Source organism: Heterodontus francisci, chromosome 1, assembly GCF_036365525.1.
Source record: "Heterodontus francisci isolate sHetFra1 chromosome 1, sHetFra1.hap1, whole genome shotgun sequence".
In the NCBI taxonomy this organism is placed as follows: domain Eukaryota; kingdom Metazoa; phylum Chordata; class Chondrichthyes; order Heterodontiformes; family Heterodontidae; genus Heterodontus; species Heterodontus francisci.
Genome location: NC_090371.1, coordinates 100,216,626 through 100,234,546, shown reverse-complemented (window position 1 = coordinate 100,234,546; position 17,921 = coordinate 100,216,626). Strand labels below are relative to the sequence as shown.

At 43.2% G+C, this 17,921-nt stretch overlaps 1 protein-coding gene across 4 annotated transcripts in view; it reads right to left on the bottom strand.

Moving 5' to 3' along the window:
• Positions 1–5,859: 5,859 nt before the first annotated feature.
• The window catches only part of LOC137382528 (uncharacterized), a 138,760-nt gene continuing 126,698 nt past the window's right edge, over positions 5,860–17,921 (bottom strand). For 3 of the 4 annotated variants that reach the window (XM_068054574.1, XM_068054668.1, XM_068054758.1), the window contains one exon: positions 5,861–7,622. In XM_068054574.1, the coding sequence (XP_067910675.1) occupies positions 7,556–7,622 (67 nt within the window). In that variant the 3' untranslated portion in view covers positions 5,861–7,555. Of the gene's footprint in view, positions 7,623–17,921 lie in introns of all 4 variants that reach the window. The other variant, XM_068054840.1, reaches the window with a different exon arrangement.

The window sequence follows — 17,921 nt, the reverse complement described above, 5'->3', positions numbered from 1 at the left end:
GTTCCTTGTACGAGTAACCCAAGTCTCTCTGAACAGCAACACTTACCAGTTTCACGTCTTTTAAAAAAATGGAGTTTTTGTCTCCACAAGGATTGTGTGGTGGTCACTCTTACCAATACTGTCATGGACAGATGTATCTGCGGCAAGTAGAGTGCTGAGGATGAAGTCAAGTAGTTTTTCCCTTGTGTTACTTCTGCTGTTTGGCATGCACGTAGTCCTGTGTTGTAGCTTCACCAGGTTGACACCTCTTTTTTTAGATATGCCAGATGCTGCTCCTGCCATGCTCTCCTGCACTCTCTATTGAACCAGATTGATCCCTTAGCTTGATGGTATTGGTAGAGTGAGAAATATGTCAGTTCATGAGGTTACAGATTGTGGTTGAATACAACCCTGCTGCTGCTGATGGTCCACAGCGCCTCATGGATGCCCAGTTTTAAGCTGCCAGATCTGTTCTGAATCCATCCCATTCAGCATGCTAGTGGCACCACACATAATGGAGGGTATCTTCAGTGTGAGGACGGGACTTCATTTTCACAAGAACCGTGTGGTGGTCACTCCTACCAATACTGTCATGGACAGATGCATCTGCAACAGGTAGATTGGTGAGGACAAGGTCTAGTAGGTTTTTCCCTCTTGTTGGTTCCCTCACCACCTATTGTAGGCCCAGTTTGGCAGATATATCCTTCAGGACTCAGCCAGCTTGGTCAGCATTGGTGCTCCGTGCCACTCTTGGTGATGGACATTGAAGTTGCCCACCTGAGTACAATCTGCGTCCTTGCTACCCCCAGTGCTTCCTCCAAGTGGTGTTCAACATGGAGGAGTACTGATTCATCAGCTGAGGAAGGTCGGTAGGTGGTAATCAGCAGGAGGTTTCCTTACCCATGTTTGACCTGATACCATGAGATTTCATGGGGTCCAATGTTGTGGACGCCCAGGGTCGTTCCCTCCTGACTCTCTACCACTGTGCCACCACCTCTAGTGGGACTGTTCTGCTGGTGGACAGGGCATACTCAGGGATAGTGATGGAGGAGTCTCTGACATTGGCTGTAAGGTATGATTCAGTGAGTATGACTATGTCAAGTTGTTGCTGGTCAAGTCTGTTCGATAGATATCCCAATTTTGGCACATGTCTTCAGATGTTGGTGAGGATAACTTTGCAGGGCCAACTGGACGGGGTGTGCCTTTGTCATGTCTGGTGAGAGGGTCAATGCTGGATGGTCCATCCAGTTTGATTCTTAATATAGTTTAGCACAACAACTCAAGAGGTGAGGTGAGAGTGACTGCCCTTGACATCAAGGCAGCATTTGACCGAGTATGGCATCAAGGAGCCCCTAACAAAACTGGAGTCAATGGGAATCAGGGGGAAAACCCTCCGCTGGCTGGAGTCATACCTAGCGCAAAGGAAGATGGTTGTGGTTGTTGGAGGTCAATCAACTGAGCTCCAGGACATCACTGAAGGAGTTCCTCAGGGTAATGTCCTAGGCCCAACCATCTTCAGCTGCTTCATCAATGACCTTCCTTCAATCATAAGGTCAGAAGTGGGGATGTTCGCTGATGATTGCACAATGTTCAGCACCATTTGTGACTCCTCAGATACTGAAGCAGTCCGCGTAGAAATGCAACAAGACCTGGACAATATCCAGGCTTGGGTTGATAAGTGGCAAGTAACATTTGCGCCACACAAGTGCCAGGCAATGACCATCTCCAACAAGAGAGAATCTAACCATCTCCCCTTGACATTCAACGGCATTACCATCGCTGAATCCCCCACTATCAACATCCTCGGGGCTACCATTGACCAGAAACTGAACTGGAGTAGCCATATAAATACCGTGGCTACAAGAGCAGGTCAGAGGCTAGGAATCCTGAGGCGAGTAACTCACCTCCTGACTCCCCAAACCCTGTCCACCATCTACAAAGCACAAGTCAGGAGTGTGATGGAATACTCTCCACTTGCCTGGATGGGTGCAGCTCCAACAACACTCAAGAAGCTAGACACCATCCAGGCCAAAGCAGCCCGCTTGATTGGCACCCCATCTACAAACATTCACTCCCTCCACCACCGACGCACAGTGGCAGCAGTGTGTACCATCTACAAGATGCACTGCAGCAATGCACCAAGGCTCCTTAGAAAGCACCTTCCAAACCCGCGACCTCTACCAACTAGAAGGACAAGGGCAGCAAATACATGGGAACACCACCACCTGCAAGTTCCCCTCCAAGTCACACACCATCCTGACTTGGAACTATATCGCCATTCCTTCACTGTCGCTGGGCCAAAATCCTGGAACTCCCTTCCTAACAGCACTGTGGGTGTACCTACCCCAAATGGACTGCAGCGGTTCAAGAAGGCAGCTCACCACCACCTTCTCAAGGGCAATTAGGGATGGGCAATAAATGCTGGCCTGGCCATCGTCGCCCACATCCCATGAATGAATAAAAAAAAACTTTGATCTAACTGGGTGGCTTGCTAAGCCATTTGAGAGGGCAATTAAGAGTCTGTCACATCGCTGTGGTTCTGCAGTCACATGTAGGCCGTCCTGGGTAAAGCCAGCAGATTTCCTTCGTTAAAGGGCATTAGTGAACCAGATGGGTTTTTACAGCAATCCAGTAGTTTCATTGTCACCATTACTGATACTAGCTTTTTATTTCAGATTCACTTAATTAACTGAATTTAAATTCCCCCAGCTGCCATGATTTGAACTAATGTCTCCAGATCATTATCTGAGGCCAATAACATAACCATTATGTTACTATACCCCTACTGATAATAAAAATCTTCTAACTGGTGATGGTTGCTCCCTGTTTTGATAAAGCCAGATGGTGTCACGACAATAAAATGTAAAGTTTAATTTAATCAGTCGTTATCATCCTCTTCACAAAAATAAAGAAATCTTATTTGACTACTTACTGCCCCATCAGTCTCAATCACCAGCAAAGTGATGGAAGGTGTTATGAACAATGCTATCAAACGGCACTGACTCACCAATAATCTCCTCACTGATGCTCAGATTGGGTTCTGCCAGGGCCATTCAGCTCCTGACCTCATTACAGCCTTGGTCCAAATATGGAAAAAAGAGCTGAACTCAAGAGGTGAGGTGAGAGCGATTTCCCTTGACATCAAGGCAGCATTTGACCAAGTATGGCACCAAGGAGCCCTAGCAAAATTGAAGTCAATGAGAGTCAGCTGGAAAACTCTCCACTGGTTGGAGTCATACCTTCAGAAAGGAAAATGGTTGTGATTGTTGGAGGCCAATCATCTCAGCCCCAGGACATTGCTGCAGGAGTTTCTCAGGGTAGTGTCCTAGGCCCAACCATCTTCAGCTGCTTCATCATTTCCTTCCCTCCATTATAAAGTCAGAAGTGGGGATGTTCGCTGATGATTTAACACTGTTCAGTCCTATTAGCAATTCCTCAGATACTGTAGTATCTGTGCCTGCGTTCAGCAAAACGTTTTTTAAAATTTGTTTTTGTGGGATGTGAGCGTCGCTGACGCGGACAGCATTTATTGCCCATCCCAACTTGCCCTTGAACTGAGTGGCCTGCTAGGCCATTTTAAGAGTCAACCACATTGCTCTGGGTCTGGAGTCACATGTAGGACAAATCAGGTAAGGACAGCAGATTTCCTTCCCTAAGGGCCATTAGTGAACCAGATGGGTTTTTACAACCATTGACAATGGTTTCATGGTCACCATTGGACTTGCAGATTTATTAATTGAATTCAAATTCCACCATCTGCAGTGGTGGGATTTGAAATCATGTACCCAGAGCATTAGCCTGGGCTCTGGATTACTAGTCTAGTGCCATTAGCACTATGTCACCACCTCCATGGACAACATTCAGGCTTCGCCAAATAAGTGGCATGAAACATCAGTGCCACACTAGTGTCAGGTAATGATCATCTCCAACAAGAGAGAATCTAATCTCCACATGACATTCGATTGCATTATCATCGCTGAATCCCCACCACCAGCATCCAGGGAATTACAATTGACCAGAAACTTAACTGGATCATAAATCTAGGACAAAGCCGCTCACTTGATCAGTAACTCAGCCACCATCTTTATCATTCACTTCCACCATTGGGACAGAGTGTACAAGATGCACTGTAGCAACTCATTAAGGGTCCTTAGACAGAACCTTCTAAACCCATGATCTCTACCAACTAGAAGAACATGGGCAGCAGGCACATGGGAACACCACCACCTGCAAGCTCCCCTCCAAGTCACATGCCATTCTGACTTGAAATATATTGCCATTCCTTCACTATCACTGGGTCAAAATCTTTGAACTCCCTCCCTAACAGCACTGTTGGTGTACCTACACCACATGTTCAAGAAGGTGGCTCACCACCACCTTCTCAAGGGCAATAAATGCTAGCCTTGTCACTGACACCCAGATCCCATGAATGAATAAAAAAAGTAAACTGAGTTGCAATGCTTCTCTGCCAAATGCCATGCTTGATGACATGTATCAGATTCACCCTGCGATCAAGTGTTTTTGAGTCATGTCAACTTTTTCCAAAATATGTGATGTGTCTGATTTCTTCCTTCACAGGTCTACTCTGTAATTTTATTATACAAGGTCTTCTTGAATTCAATTAAAATTACAAAGTGTTGTCATTACACATCAAATCTCTGCAGAATTGCATTCAAGGCAGTAACTGATGAAAAGTTATAATTGTTAGACATGCTACTGAAAAAGTGGAATCCAGGAGTGCTTTGGTCTGCTGTCAATGGAATGTATGGGAATGAAACTGACCACTTTTATTCCTTTACCTTACTAGCCATCAAAGAATGGCCACTCGTTCAGTTTTGAACTGGCCAGTCCAGTTCAAGGGTGGCTACCCAGTAATGTTATCATTGAAAAGCAGACAACAAAAGCTCAATTTTCAATTGTCACATCTAAAACATGCTGCGTATGTGTCCCAATGGATCACTTTTACTTTTGTGCATTCATGTATTAGTCAATGAGTAAATCTATTGACCATAAATTGCATGATCCAAGTATATGACTGCACAGTTCTATGGTGCTGTCAGTGTTCCCCATTTTGGAGAAGGCCAGTGCATCCACAAAGGGCAGTCAGTATAATCTTGCAGCATTCAGTGAAGCCACATTTCGGAATCAGCCTGGGGAATATATTTCCATCAGTAAATAAATATAACAGACAAGGTTTGAATGGTGATACAATAGGCTGAAATTTAACATTAAAAAAGGGCAGGTTTGAGTCGGGTGGTGGCGGTGGCAGTTAAAATCAGAAAAATCAGTTTCCCGACCCAAACCTGCCCTCAACACACCCATTTCCAGATTTAACTGAGGCTGGAAGTTGGGCAGGTGACCAACCGGTGGGCTGTGAACCTCATTGTCATTCAGGTTTTCAATTTTAACAACTGTCAGCCAGGTTTCCCAATGCCAGGAATACAGCATCTTCATCGAAGTGAGGACTTAGTACCTACCTCCAGGATCGTGGTGCCAGTCTGAGGAGCCGTAATCAGGCTCCTCCCACCTGATCGAACCCCCTTCCTTCTCCGATTGAACCCCCCAATTGATGCCCCTCACCCCCACAAAAGAACCCTACAGTATCTGCAGGATCTTGGTTCAAATTCAGCTTTTTTTCTGCTGCCATTGAGACATTTTCTCCAACAACTGTGCACTCCACAGCTAGATGATCAAACTGTGATAATTACACAGACTAACTGATTCATTCGCTGTTTGAGAAATGTTGAAGGATCCTGATTGCAGCTGCTACTTTCTCATAGTCACTAATGAAATAAAATTGTCACAAATCACGCATTTGAGAGATGCATATTCCTGTGATTTTGTTAGCAGTTTTCTTAATTTTATTGAATATGTTCTCTTGTGACTGGAAATGATCTAGTTCAGGCACTTATAGTAGAGGCAGTTATGAGTAGTTTGTGAAACAGCATGAGAGGACTGTGCTGCCTTTTATCATTCACATTCAAATTCTTTCCAGATTCCTGCTTTAGTTGAGAGTATGAAGACAGCAAATAATGAAGCCATTTTCACATGTTTAGTCAGTGGATGCTTAGTCGTTTATTTCATTCACTAACTGGGATAAAATTGTTACTTCTAGAATGCAGTGTTCACTGCTGTCCTGCAAGTTTTTGGCAAATATATTAGGCCTTAGCACTGGACACTAAACCATAATCATTTCATTTTAGGAATTTTGCAAACACTAGAGATGTGACTTTAACTCCCTCATTCGTGGATGGATTTTGCCCAAATTTCTGTAAGGTGCTCTAAGGCACAGCATATTAGCACATTAATAACAATTACATTAAATTAATTAAGCATTTTTATGATATAAATGACAAAGCATGTGACACACCTCTGATCGACACTACTATAACCCCAATGTATCAATATAAATTTTTGATATTTATCAGCCTATAGCAGAGCTCTTTACTGAATTGCTATTAAACACTATTAGCTTCCCCAAGCATACATGTGAGTAGGTTAAGAAAGATCAGTTCATTTACTAAAGTGATGGCCTTCACTGTTACAAGCTGTTCTTGCTTGTTATGTGCTATAACCTTATCAAGAACTCTTGCATTTGCTTTTGAAAATAATGCTTTTCAGAGAATTGATTTCCAGAAGATCTTTAAAATCTGTGGGCCTTTTAAAGGCCCTCCCACCTGCAGGTCCATTCTAGACCTCCTTCCCGACAGATTTCTCTGCGTATACTGGGGATTCCAGAATGGTCGTAGGCTAAAAATGTCCAAGCTGCCTCCATTTTTAATAATCTCCATTTTAATATGGGAAGGAAGTTCCTACCTCGGTCACAACCTCCTAGGAAACTCATCAATCTCTGAAACTGCCATGAAATGGGCATGACTAAATTCCACTTTATTTCCTGACTACAATCATCCATTTTCAAATGTAAAATTGGTCCACAAATCTCAACATATCTGCACTTTCTTTTAGAAACAGGGTCACTAAGTTGACAAACATGTTGGCGAATTTCTCTTGCCCAGCTCCAGGGCATTGAGGTCAATTCTTGCCCCAGCTGAAATCTAATGGTGAGGATTCGGAGCTGAACCTGAGACCTTCCTGGCCTATGTTGTTCAGTATTACAGCACATGAAACATTACCACTGATCCATTGGAGACCCCCACCTTATCCTGGTAGATAAAACTTATTTAGCTTAGTACAAAATACTACAGTTACAGAAATACAAAAGTTACAAAATGTCATTTATGTTCTTATCAACCTCTAAACCTCAGCAGAAAGAAATCTATTTAAAAGAAATTAGGAGGTGAAAATTCTCAGTGCAAAGAGTGCCATTGATTCATCAACGGTTGTTTAGGACAATTGTGAACATTATTATCAAAGACCTAAAGTGGTCAACAGCTTTTCAAAAGATGGCATGAATATTTTAACTATTTTTTTTATACCCAGGTTGAGTTAAAGCTATATGCAGTTCTGAAGAATAGGCTTGACCTAGTAAGTAACATTAACAATCCAAAAATGTAAAATGTGCAAATAAGGCATTAAAGCTACAATGTGCATCAGTCTCTTCAGGATGATTGACAGTTCACCCAGCATTCTCTTCATTCTCACCAAAAATGAAGTAAGGCGCGACTTCTGCATCGTGACGGAGTCTGGGTAAGGAAAGAAAAAGAACACATTATAACACTTTCTGCAGCATTTTTATGTGTGCTTTACAAATGCAATGAAACCCTATTGCTTCAAAAATGGAAATAAAAGACAGTTATCATTTTCCATTTTGTGTGCTTGTGCAGTTTGCATCAAAAAAGCAACTAGCTGCTGTATAAATATGAGAGTTTCCGCTTTGAGTATAACTGGAAAATTGCACCCAAAATGTGTTGGAAATTGCGCTGGTTAGGTTACAAGTTTCCCCTAATAATCATTTGTATAATCACAAATGCAAAATCTTCCATGTACCATGCCGTTTGGGCAACATAATAGAATGTAATTGTTTATTTTTTCCGCATTAAAAGGTATACCTTCATGTACTTAAGAGTGGTAACCTGGTGCAGCTTTATTAATACAGCTGGAAATGGGTTTATCACCAAAACAAGCATTTCTATTAAGTGACCAGACCCCACCTGTGAATAACTTGATTTAAAATAAATGAAAATGGTTTAAAAGGCTATACTGAACTATGTAACAGTTTCATTGGTGTACACTCGTCAGTTTCTTGGCAAATTAAATATTTTACGATATAAAATATCTTTAATTGTGCCCACTAGTGCCTGTGCACCTAAAAAAATGAGGACAATTTGAAAAGCCTTCCTGAACCAGCACAATCAGCGGAAACTCAATTTCATCCTGGGGGCGCAGCCAATTTTGTGGGTGAGGTCTGATCGGTTGAACTGAATCTTAGAACAGCATGAATGGTCAGCGAACTTAAAGGGTAAGTGAGTTACACCCAAAAACACATGTGCTCATGTTTTCAATGACTTTTTACGCTGGCTTGGCCGATTGCGCTGGAATATGGTGCAAAGCTAACAGAAACAAGCGGAATCTCTATCCCAATATATTTGACAGATTATTTCAGCTGTTTTTCCTACATCAGCAGAAAGACGCTGGAATTGGAAAGGAGTGACTCTGCCCTCCCATGGGGAGCAGCAAAAAAAAAATCACAATACACTTTAAAAAGAAAGCAGAAATCAGAATTGTTATTTCTCCCATATATGATGCAGTTACTCGACAGGAAAGGATGTTCTGACACAGTAAAGCATTTTACTGATGCTGGCTTGGACAATTACAATAATTAACATTGACAGACATCAGAGTGAAAGTCAACATGCTTCAGTAAACTGCTAAAATCACCCAGATAACAATTACACCACAAACTTTCTTTCTCCAAATGACAATGTATTTATAAATGTTTTAACTTTGCTGAATAACGAAATCTGACAAATGCAAGCAACTGAAAGCTAACTTGACATTCTATTGCAATACAATTACACAACGATACTTGTGGCATAAATGCATCACTAACTGGGAAATGTGAAATGGGAACATGTCACTTGCCTCCACTGAGAAAATTGAGATTGGCTGGCAAGTACAATGTAACAGTTAAGTTTGGCAGGAAAAATGCATATCTTTCTATCTGAAATCAAATGCATATGTGGTTGCTTTTCAGTGCAATGATGATCACTTTTGTGTCCATGATTAAACCTTCCCTCGAAATGAAAGATCAGATAAATACAGCTGAATTAACTGAATTAATGGACTGGATTTTAAGAGCTCGCTGCCGACCTTGGTGGAGAGTTCAAAAAATGGTGGCCCGCACATGTGGGCCACACGCCAAAGAGCCGGGGAAGACCTCCCCCCCCCACCCCACCGCCAATCACGTGGACGGGGGCGGGCTGTCCATCACCAGCAATGGCATCAGATGCCTGTGTGCAGGCGCTGGCACCATTTTTAAAGTCAGCCAGCCCTGCCAGCATATTTCAATTTTTAAAGATACATCCCCCCAAAATTTATCAAATAAATTTCTAACGCCCCTTTCCCACCCCCTCAGTAACAACTACATTAACTATTTGTCCTTCCCCCACAAAACACTTACCTTTTAAATCTGACCTTCCCTATCTCAAACAAGAGAGAATCTAACCATCTCCCCTTGACATTCAATGACATTACGATCACTGAATCCCCCACTATCAACATCCTAGGGGTTACCATTGACCAGAAACTGAACTGGAGTAACCATATAAATACCGTGGCTATAACAGCAGGCCAGAATCTAGGAATCCTGTGGCGAGTAACTCATCTCCTGACTTCCCAAAGCCTGTCCACCATCTACAAGGCATAAGTCATGAGTGTGATGGAATATTCTCCTCTTGCCTGGATGAGTGCAGCTCCAACAACACTCAAGAAACTTGTCGCTGTCCAGGACAAAGTAGCCCGCTTGATTGTCACCCCATCTACAAACATTCACTCCCTCCACCACCGACGCACAGTGGCAGCAGCCTGTACCATCTACAAGATGCACTGCAGCAACTCTCCAAGGCTCCTTCGACAGCACCTTCCAAACTCGTGACCTCTACCACCTAGAAGGACAAGGGCAGCAGATGCATGGGAATACCACCACCTGCAAGTTCCCCTCCAAGTCACACACCTTCCTGACTTGGAACTATATCGCCGTCCCTTCACTGTCGCTGGGTCAAAATCCTGGAATTCCCTTCCTAAACAGCACTGTGGGTGGACCTACCCCACATGGACTGCAGCGGTTAGTGAAGGCAGCTCACCACCACCTTCTCAAGGGCAATTAGGGAGGGGCAATAAATGTTGTCGTAGCCAGCGACACCCGCATCCCATGAACAAATAAAAAAAAAAATTTATTCATCCTGTTCATTTAAATATTGCAATTCAGTTCCCGTCACCCAGTGACCGGGGGGCCGTCACGGAGTCTTGCCGCCACCGAGAGGATCGGGTCAGGCCCTCTGGGCGTCGGCCTCCGTGGGGAACGCTGCCAGTCCCATCTTTCGGCCACCTTTTCCACGGAGCCCAATGTCGTGGGTTTAGTAAAATCCATCCCATTTAATGTATTAAAATCTCTACAATTAAAGTTATACTCAAAATGTTTATAGAAACAAATAGATTTTTTTTGTTACATCTGGTAATTTTAGAGAAAAAGTAAAAGTGCATGAACCTTGAATGAAGATAAATCAATAAAATTGAGGCTTGCACCAGCTCAGATACCTGGGGGGGAATTTTAACCTCCCAAAACTTGTGTGTTTGGGTCAGGTGGGACATTAAAATTTTAAAAACCTCAAACCTGAACCGCACCCACCTTGAACCCGCACACTTCTGGTTTTAATGGAGGCAGGATAGGGGACAGCCAATCAATCCACTCCTAATGGGTGTGTTTCTCATTTAAGTATTTCAATGAAGGGGTGTTCCTCATATTTTATCTCTCCTCCGGGTTTAATTCTGGCTGGCAGGAGTAGGAGTGCCTTCCCCTCCCCCACCATGCTTACTTGCTTCCCTTCCTGTGATGGGACCTCGCCTGCGATCGGACTCTTTCCCCCACGATCATCAACCTGCAATCACAGAACCACCTTCCCCCGCAACGATCAGACACCCAAACCCCATCTCTGTCCCTGATCTCTCTGTGACCCCCTGCAAATACCCACTGACCCTCCAAGCCATGCTGTACCCACCCACGTAATATCTACCCCAGCTTCAGAAAACCTACTTACTCCTGGACGATGGCCTGTTCTGCAGCATTCCCCACCCGACAGGTAGCCAAGCCTATCAATCAGGCTGGCTACCAGGCAAGGACCCTGTTGAAAAAAACATGTACCCTGTGGAGTTTCTGGGTTTCCTGACCAGAACTCCCCCCTCCACTGGGAAATCCCATCCCAAAGAGTGCCAGAAGATGATAAATTCAAAGCTCAATCTTAATTACTAGGTAAGCCACTAGTATTGAGGTTGCTGTAGGACAAGATTTTAAGGGGTAACCGGGGAAAGAGAGAGAAGAAAAATGAAAACAAAAATATCCGGTCTTGTCCATGCAGAGGTTGACATAACCAATCACCTAAGCAGCATAAGAAACAGAGCCTCTGCTTCTAATTACCGCACAACCAACCCAACCTGTGCCATTGGCCTATCATATTCAATACATGTACATTTCCTGGCAAAAATAAATAAAATTAGTAATGCAAATGCTCTTGGTCTGAATTTCCGTGGGAGTTGTCCCAAGTTCCTGCTTTAACTTTTTAGCAGATCAGCAAATCTCCCAAAGAAACGCTTTCTGCTGTTTGCATCATTCTTCAGGTTTTCAGCTGATCTCCTGTCAAAGTTATGGCAAGAAATCAAGAACTTCAATGGAAAATCAGGGTCTTATTATCACATCAATCATTCAAGAGGAAATGGATATGCCCTGATATAATGTTCGGCTCTTTTGCTCAATTGTAGCAGGTTCAATAACACCATCCCCCAACTCTTTCATGGACTAAAATGGTGTCTCATTGCAGGAAAACAGTCAAGATAAGCTTATTCCCAATTTTTACTCAAAAGTCTCAACAAAAACATATAGTTCGAATCTTTCAGATGTTATCCACAGGTAATCCACTGATGATACTGTGGACTATTGCTTCTCAAATTCAATGTGTTCTACAGGTTAGTTGCCATAACTTGTTTCTCTTTATAGATCTACTTCATAACATAATGTTTGACAGTTTTTGCCTCCCTTCAACTCATGAACTTGCTCTCTGGTTACTTAATGTGCTGTGACAGCCCTGACAAAAGAAAATCCAATAACACAACTTCCTCAATTTTAATGTCTTCAAATGTTAGCAAAGGAATATTTAATGCAGTCAAGTGAAATTACTTTCCTCATTATAAGCATGTTAGCAACTTTGCTTAAATAGAAAAGATATTTCAAAACATTTAATGATAGCTTTGAGCAATCTTGCTTTAGGATGCAAAATGCAGGATTTCAGTGTTATTGTTGAGGGGAAAAGCACACACTCGTCGTACAGTACTCCTGCTGTATATGTTTTCTTCTTTGCCAAGCACACAAGTAGAATCCAAGACCTAATATTTCTTGGCTAATGTATTACTAGTGGCACAGTAATTTAGAAAATAAACTTTAAAAAAATGTCTTTGCTTGCCAATAACAATGACTGGTTGGCAGTAATACACATCTTACTAAGTAAACTGGTGTTTGAAATATACACCCACACGTTAGTTGAAACACACAAATGTGACACACGCTGTTGATAATCCATATTTTTGGTCAGCCGGAAACCCATCACCATATGTAAATGTCCAAACCAAACTATTAGTAATGCCTTGCGTTACTACACAAACAAATAACAGGAAGTTAGAAACCTGGAGCAATCATAACTTCTCTTAAAGTACACAAAAATGCATGTTTATATTACCTTTTTCATTAAATTACACTTGAAATTGCAAAGTAGAAATTTACACAAGCAGCCAACGATTTCTCAAATTTCTTTAAATAAATATATACACCATTTTAAAGTATCCATTGTAAACCATTTGAGTACAGGGTAAATCATAGAAATTATAGTAGTCATTTGGCCCATTGCATCTGTGCTAGATTTTTAACTGGAGCTAGCTCCACTAATCCCAATCTCCTGCCCTTTTCCATATCATTTTATATACTTCCTTTCACATACTTATCCAATCCCTTTTAAATTATGTTATAGTTTCTGCCTCATTAACCACGTTAAAGGAAATCACTCCATGTTTCACTAAACCGCTGTGTTCTTCTGTCTCCTTTGCTTCTGGTGATAATCCTTAGTCTTTCCCCCTTGTTACTGATTAGACAATCAATGGGAACAAGCTCTTGTACCAATTCACCATCCTTGTTTTTGTATTTAATTATCCTGTATATAAAATCCAGAATCCCACTTGCCTTCTTTAAAGGTAGGAATTCAGTTACAAATGGCCATCAAGATCATTGGGGGGTAATTTTAATCATGTCTGACCAGTGAGAAACTGGCACAAATGAATGAGTTTAACATCTCGCTCAATTTTACTTTCAATTGACTCCTTGAGCTGGATTTTAAAACCCCTCCGCTGTCGGAAACGGTGGCAGGGGGCAATGAAGATTGGTACGGTGTGTGAAGGTGGAGGGGGAAGGGGTGTTACAGCTCTGCGTATTGGTCGGGGGGGTGTGATGGGAAGGGGTAAAGGACAAAGGTGCCGAAGTTTGGGGGGGGTGGTGCTGTGGGAAGGTCAAATTTTCAATATGCCATTGAGTGGGGTGGGAGAGTGCATAGGTTATTTTATTCAGTATCACAAAACTTGACATTACTTGGCCCTTTAATTTTAAAATGCACATTGCGAGCTATAAGCCCTTTAAAAATGGCGGCGGCATTTGCGCATTGGCGCCAGACGCCATTGCCGGTGTCGGCTCTCCCACCCCCTCCATGTCATCGCGGGGGGCAGACGCTGCGGCCATACAAATGAGCCGCCGCTTTTGAACTCACGGTGGCTCTGTGACGTGGTCCCTGTGCACGCAGGCCGCGTTTGTTTACGTCCACCACCTACTTCAGCGGCAGAGTTTTAAAATGCAGCCCCTTATTTAAACTTAAATAAGGGCAGCTATGTGGGCATGAAAGCTGAGCTAGCTGAAGTAAACTGGGTTACTAGCGAGGAGATAGAGCAATAGAGAAACAGTGGCAGACATCCAAGAGGATATTTCAGAATACTCAGGATAAAGAACAATTCTAAGGGGAGGACCCACCATCCGTGATTAACTAAAGAAGTTAAGGAAAGCATCAAACTTAAGGACAAAGCATATAATTGCGTAAAGATGAGTGGCAGGTCAGATGATTGGTCAAAATATAAAGAACGGCAGAGAATGACTAAAAGGTCAATTCGGAAAAAGAAATTAGAGTATGAGAGGAAGCTAGCTAGAATTGTAAAAATGGATAGCAAGAGTTTCTACAGGTACTTAAAAAAGGAAAAGAGTAAGTAAAGTGAGTGTTGGTTCTCTGGAGAGTGAGAATGGGGAGTTAATAGATAATAAGGAAATGGCGGATGAAACGAACAAATATTTTGCTTCTGTCTTCATCACAGAGGATACAAAGAACATTCCAGTAATAGCTGTAAATCAGGAGGTGGAAGGATGAGAGGTAAAGGCCTGCTTGGGTCTGCAAATGAGACCCGACCCGAGCCCGACAGAACCCCATCCGACTCCTAGCCCGACCCAGCCCTAGTCCTTCCATTTTTTTCCTGCACCCGACCTGACCATCAGTTAACCTACCTTCCATTTTTCACTTTGTTCCTTACCAGCACAAGCTTAAAATAACTGTAGCAAAACCACAGTAATCACCAGGGAAGTGGTACTGAACAAACTGATGGAGCTGCAGACTTCATTCTAGGGTCTTAAAAGAGGTAGCTAATGAGGTAGTAGATGCGTTGGAGTTAATTTTTCAAAATTTGCTAGATTCTGGAAAGTAGCAAATATAACCCCTCTATTCAAGAAGCGGGGAAGCAAGAAAACAGGTAACTCTAGGCCAGTTAGCTTGACGACTGTTGTGGGGAAGGTGCTAGAATCGATCATTAAGGAGGCTACAACTGGGCACTTAGAAAAACTCAAGGTAATTGGGAATAGTCAGTGTGGTTTTGTGAAAGAGAAATCATCTTTAACCAATTTATTGGAGTTCTTTGAAGTAACATGCGCTGTGGATAAAGGGGAGCCCATTGACATACTGTACTTGGATTTCCAGAAGGCATTTGACAAGGTGCCACATAAAAGGTTATTGCACAAAGTAGGAGCTCATGGTGTAAAGGGTAACATATTATCATGGATAGAAGATTGGCTGACTGGTAGAAAACAGAGAGTGCGTATAAATGGGTCCTTTTCTGATTGGCAGGATGTGATGAGTGGAGTGCCGCAGGGGTCTGTGCTGGGGCCTCAACTTTTTACAATTTATATCGATGACTTAGATGAGGGGAGCGATGGCATGGTAGTTAAATTTGCAGATGACAAAGATAGGTAGGAAAGTAAGTTGTGAAGAGGACATAAGGAGGTTGCAGACCGATATAGATAGGCTGAGTGAGTAGGCAAAAATCTGGCAGATGGAGTATAATGTGGGAAAATGTGAAGTTGTTCACTTTGGCAGGAAGAACAAAAAGCAGAGTATTACTTAAATGGAGAACAACTGCAGAATTCTGAGGTGCAGAGGGATCTAGGTATTCTAGTGCATGAGTCACAAAAAGTTAGTATGCAGCTACTTCTTCTTCTTCTTTGGGCCTCCTTATCTCGAGAGACAATGGATACGCGCCTGGAGGTGGTCAGTGGTTTGTGAAGCAGCGCCTGGAGTGGCTATAAAGGCCAATTCTGGAGTGACAGGCTCTTCCACAGGTGCTGCAGAGAAATTTGTTTGTCGGGGCTGTTGCACAGTTGGCTCTCCCCTTGCGCCTCTGTCTTTTTTCCTGCCAACTACTAAGTCTCTTTGACTCGCCACAATTTAGCCCTGTCTTTATGGCTGCCCGCCAGCTCTGGCGAATGCTGGCAACTGACTCCCACGACTTGTGATCAATGTCACACGATTTCATGTCGCGTTTGCAGACGTCTTTATAGCGGTGACATGGACGGCCGGTGGGTCTGATACCAGTGGCGAGCTCGCTGTACAATGTGTCTTTGGGGATCCTGCCATCTTCCATGCGGCTCACATGGCCAAGCCATCTCAAGCGCCGCTGACTCAGTAGTGTGTATAAGCTGGGGGTGTTGGCCGCTTCAAGGACTTCTGTCTTGGAGATATAGTCCTGCCACCTGATGCCAAGTATTCTCCGAAGGCAGCGAAGATGGAATGAATTGAGACGTCGCTCTTGGCTGGCATACGTTGTCCAGGCCTCGCTGCCGTAGAGCAAGGTACTGAGGACACAGGCCTGATACACTCGGACTTTTGTGTTCCGTGTCAGTGCGCCATTTTCCCACACTCTCTTGGCCAGTCTGGACATAGCAGTGGAAGCCTTACCCATGCGCTTGTTGATTTCTGCATCTAGAGACAGGTTACTGGTGATAGTTGAGCCTAGGTAGGTGAACTCTTGAACCACTTCCAGAGCGTGGTCGCCAATATTGATGGATGGAGCATTTCTGACGTCCTGCCCCATGATGTTCGTTTTCTTGAGGCTGATGGTTCGGCCAAATTCATTGCAGGCAGACGCAAACCTGTCGATGAGACTCTGCAGGCACTCTTCAGTGTGAGATGTTAAAGCAGCATCGTCAGCAAAGAGGAGTTCTCTGATGAGGACTTTCCGTACTTTGGACTTCGCTCTTAGACGGGCAAGGTTGAACAACCTGCCCCCTGATCTTGTGTGGAGGAAAATTCCATCTTCAGAGGATTTGAACGCATGTGAAAGCAGCAGGGAGAAGAAAATCCCAAAAAGTGTGGGTGCGAGAACACAGCCCTGTTTCACACCACTCAGGATAGGAAAGGGCTCTGATGCAGCTACAGCAAGTCATAAAGAAGGCTAATGGAATACTATCCTTTATTACGAGAGGAATTGAAAATAAAAGTAAGGATGTTATGCTTCAGTTATACAGGGCATTGGTAAGACCACATCTCGAATACTGTGTGCAGTTTTGGTCTCCTTATTTGAGGAAGGATGTAAATACATTGGAGGTGGTTCAGAGGAGGTTTGCTAGATTGATACCTGGAATGAGCGGGTTGTCTTATGAGGAAAGGTTGAGAGACTGGGCTTGTTTTCACTGGAGTTTCGAAGGGTGAGGGGAGGCTTGATTGAAGTATATAAGATCCTGAACGGTCTTGACAAGGTGGATGCGGAAAGGATGTTTCCTCTTGTGGGGGAGTCCAGAACTAGGGGGCACTATTTTAAAATTAGGGGTCACCCTTTTAACATAGAGATGAGGAGAATTTTTTTCTCTGAGGTTTGTGCGACTTTGGAACTCTCTGCCTCAGAAGAGGGTGGAGGCGGGTCATCGAATCTTTTTAAGACAGAGCTAGATAGATTCTTGTTATCCAAGGGAATCAAAGGTTATCAGGAATAGATCGGAGTGTGGAATTCGGGACACAAACAGATCAGCCATGATCTTATTGAATAGCAGAGCAGGTTAGAGGGGCCAAATGGCCTACTTCAGCTCATAATTCGTATGTTCGTATGTCAATTTCCTACCCAGCAACTAATCCAATATTATCAGTTTCCCCCTCTACCTCTGTACTGATAGACCTCTCTGTTTTGAATCTTACTATTTGGGGTATATTTCCATTTTATGCCCACTCTGTTAATTCTGTCTCCTATAAAGTTTCTCATACACATTAAAAATATCAGCAGCAAACCCTGATTCCAATCCTCTTGTTCCTATATCATTTCTTTATACAAATGAACAAGAGATCTCAGCACAGAGCCCCGAGACACATCACTATTCAAATTCCACCAATCTGAAAACACTCATTCACCTCTACTCTTTCAGTCCTGAA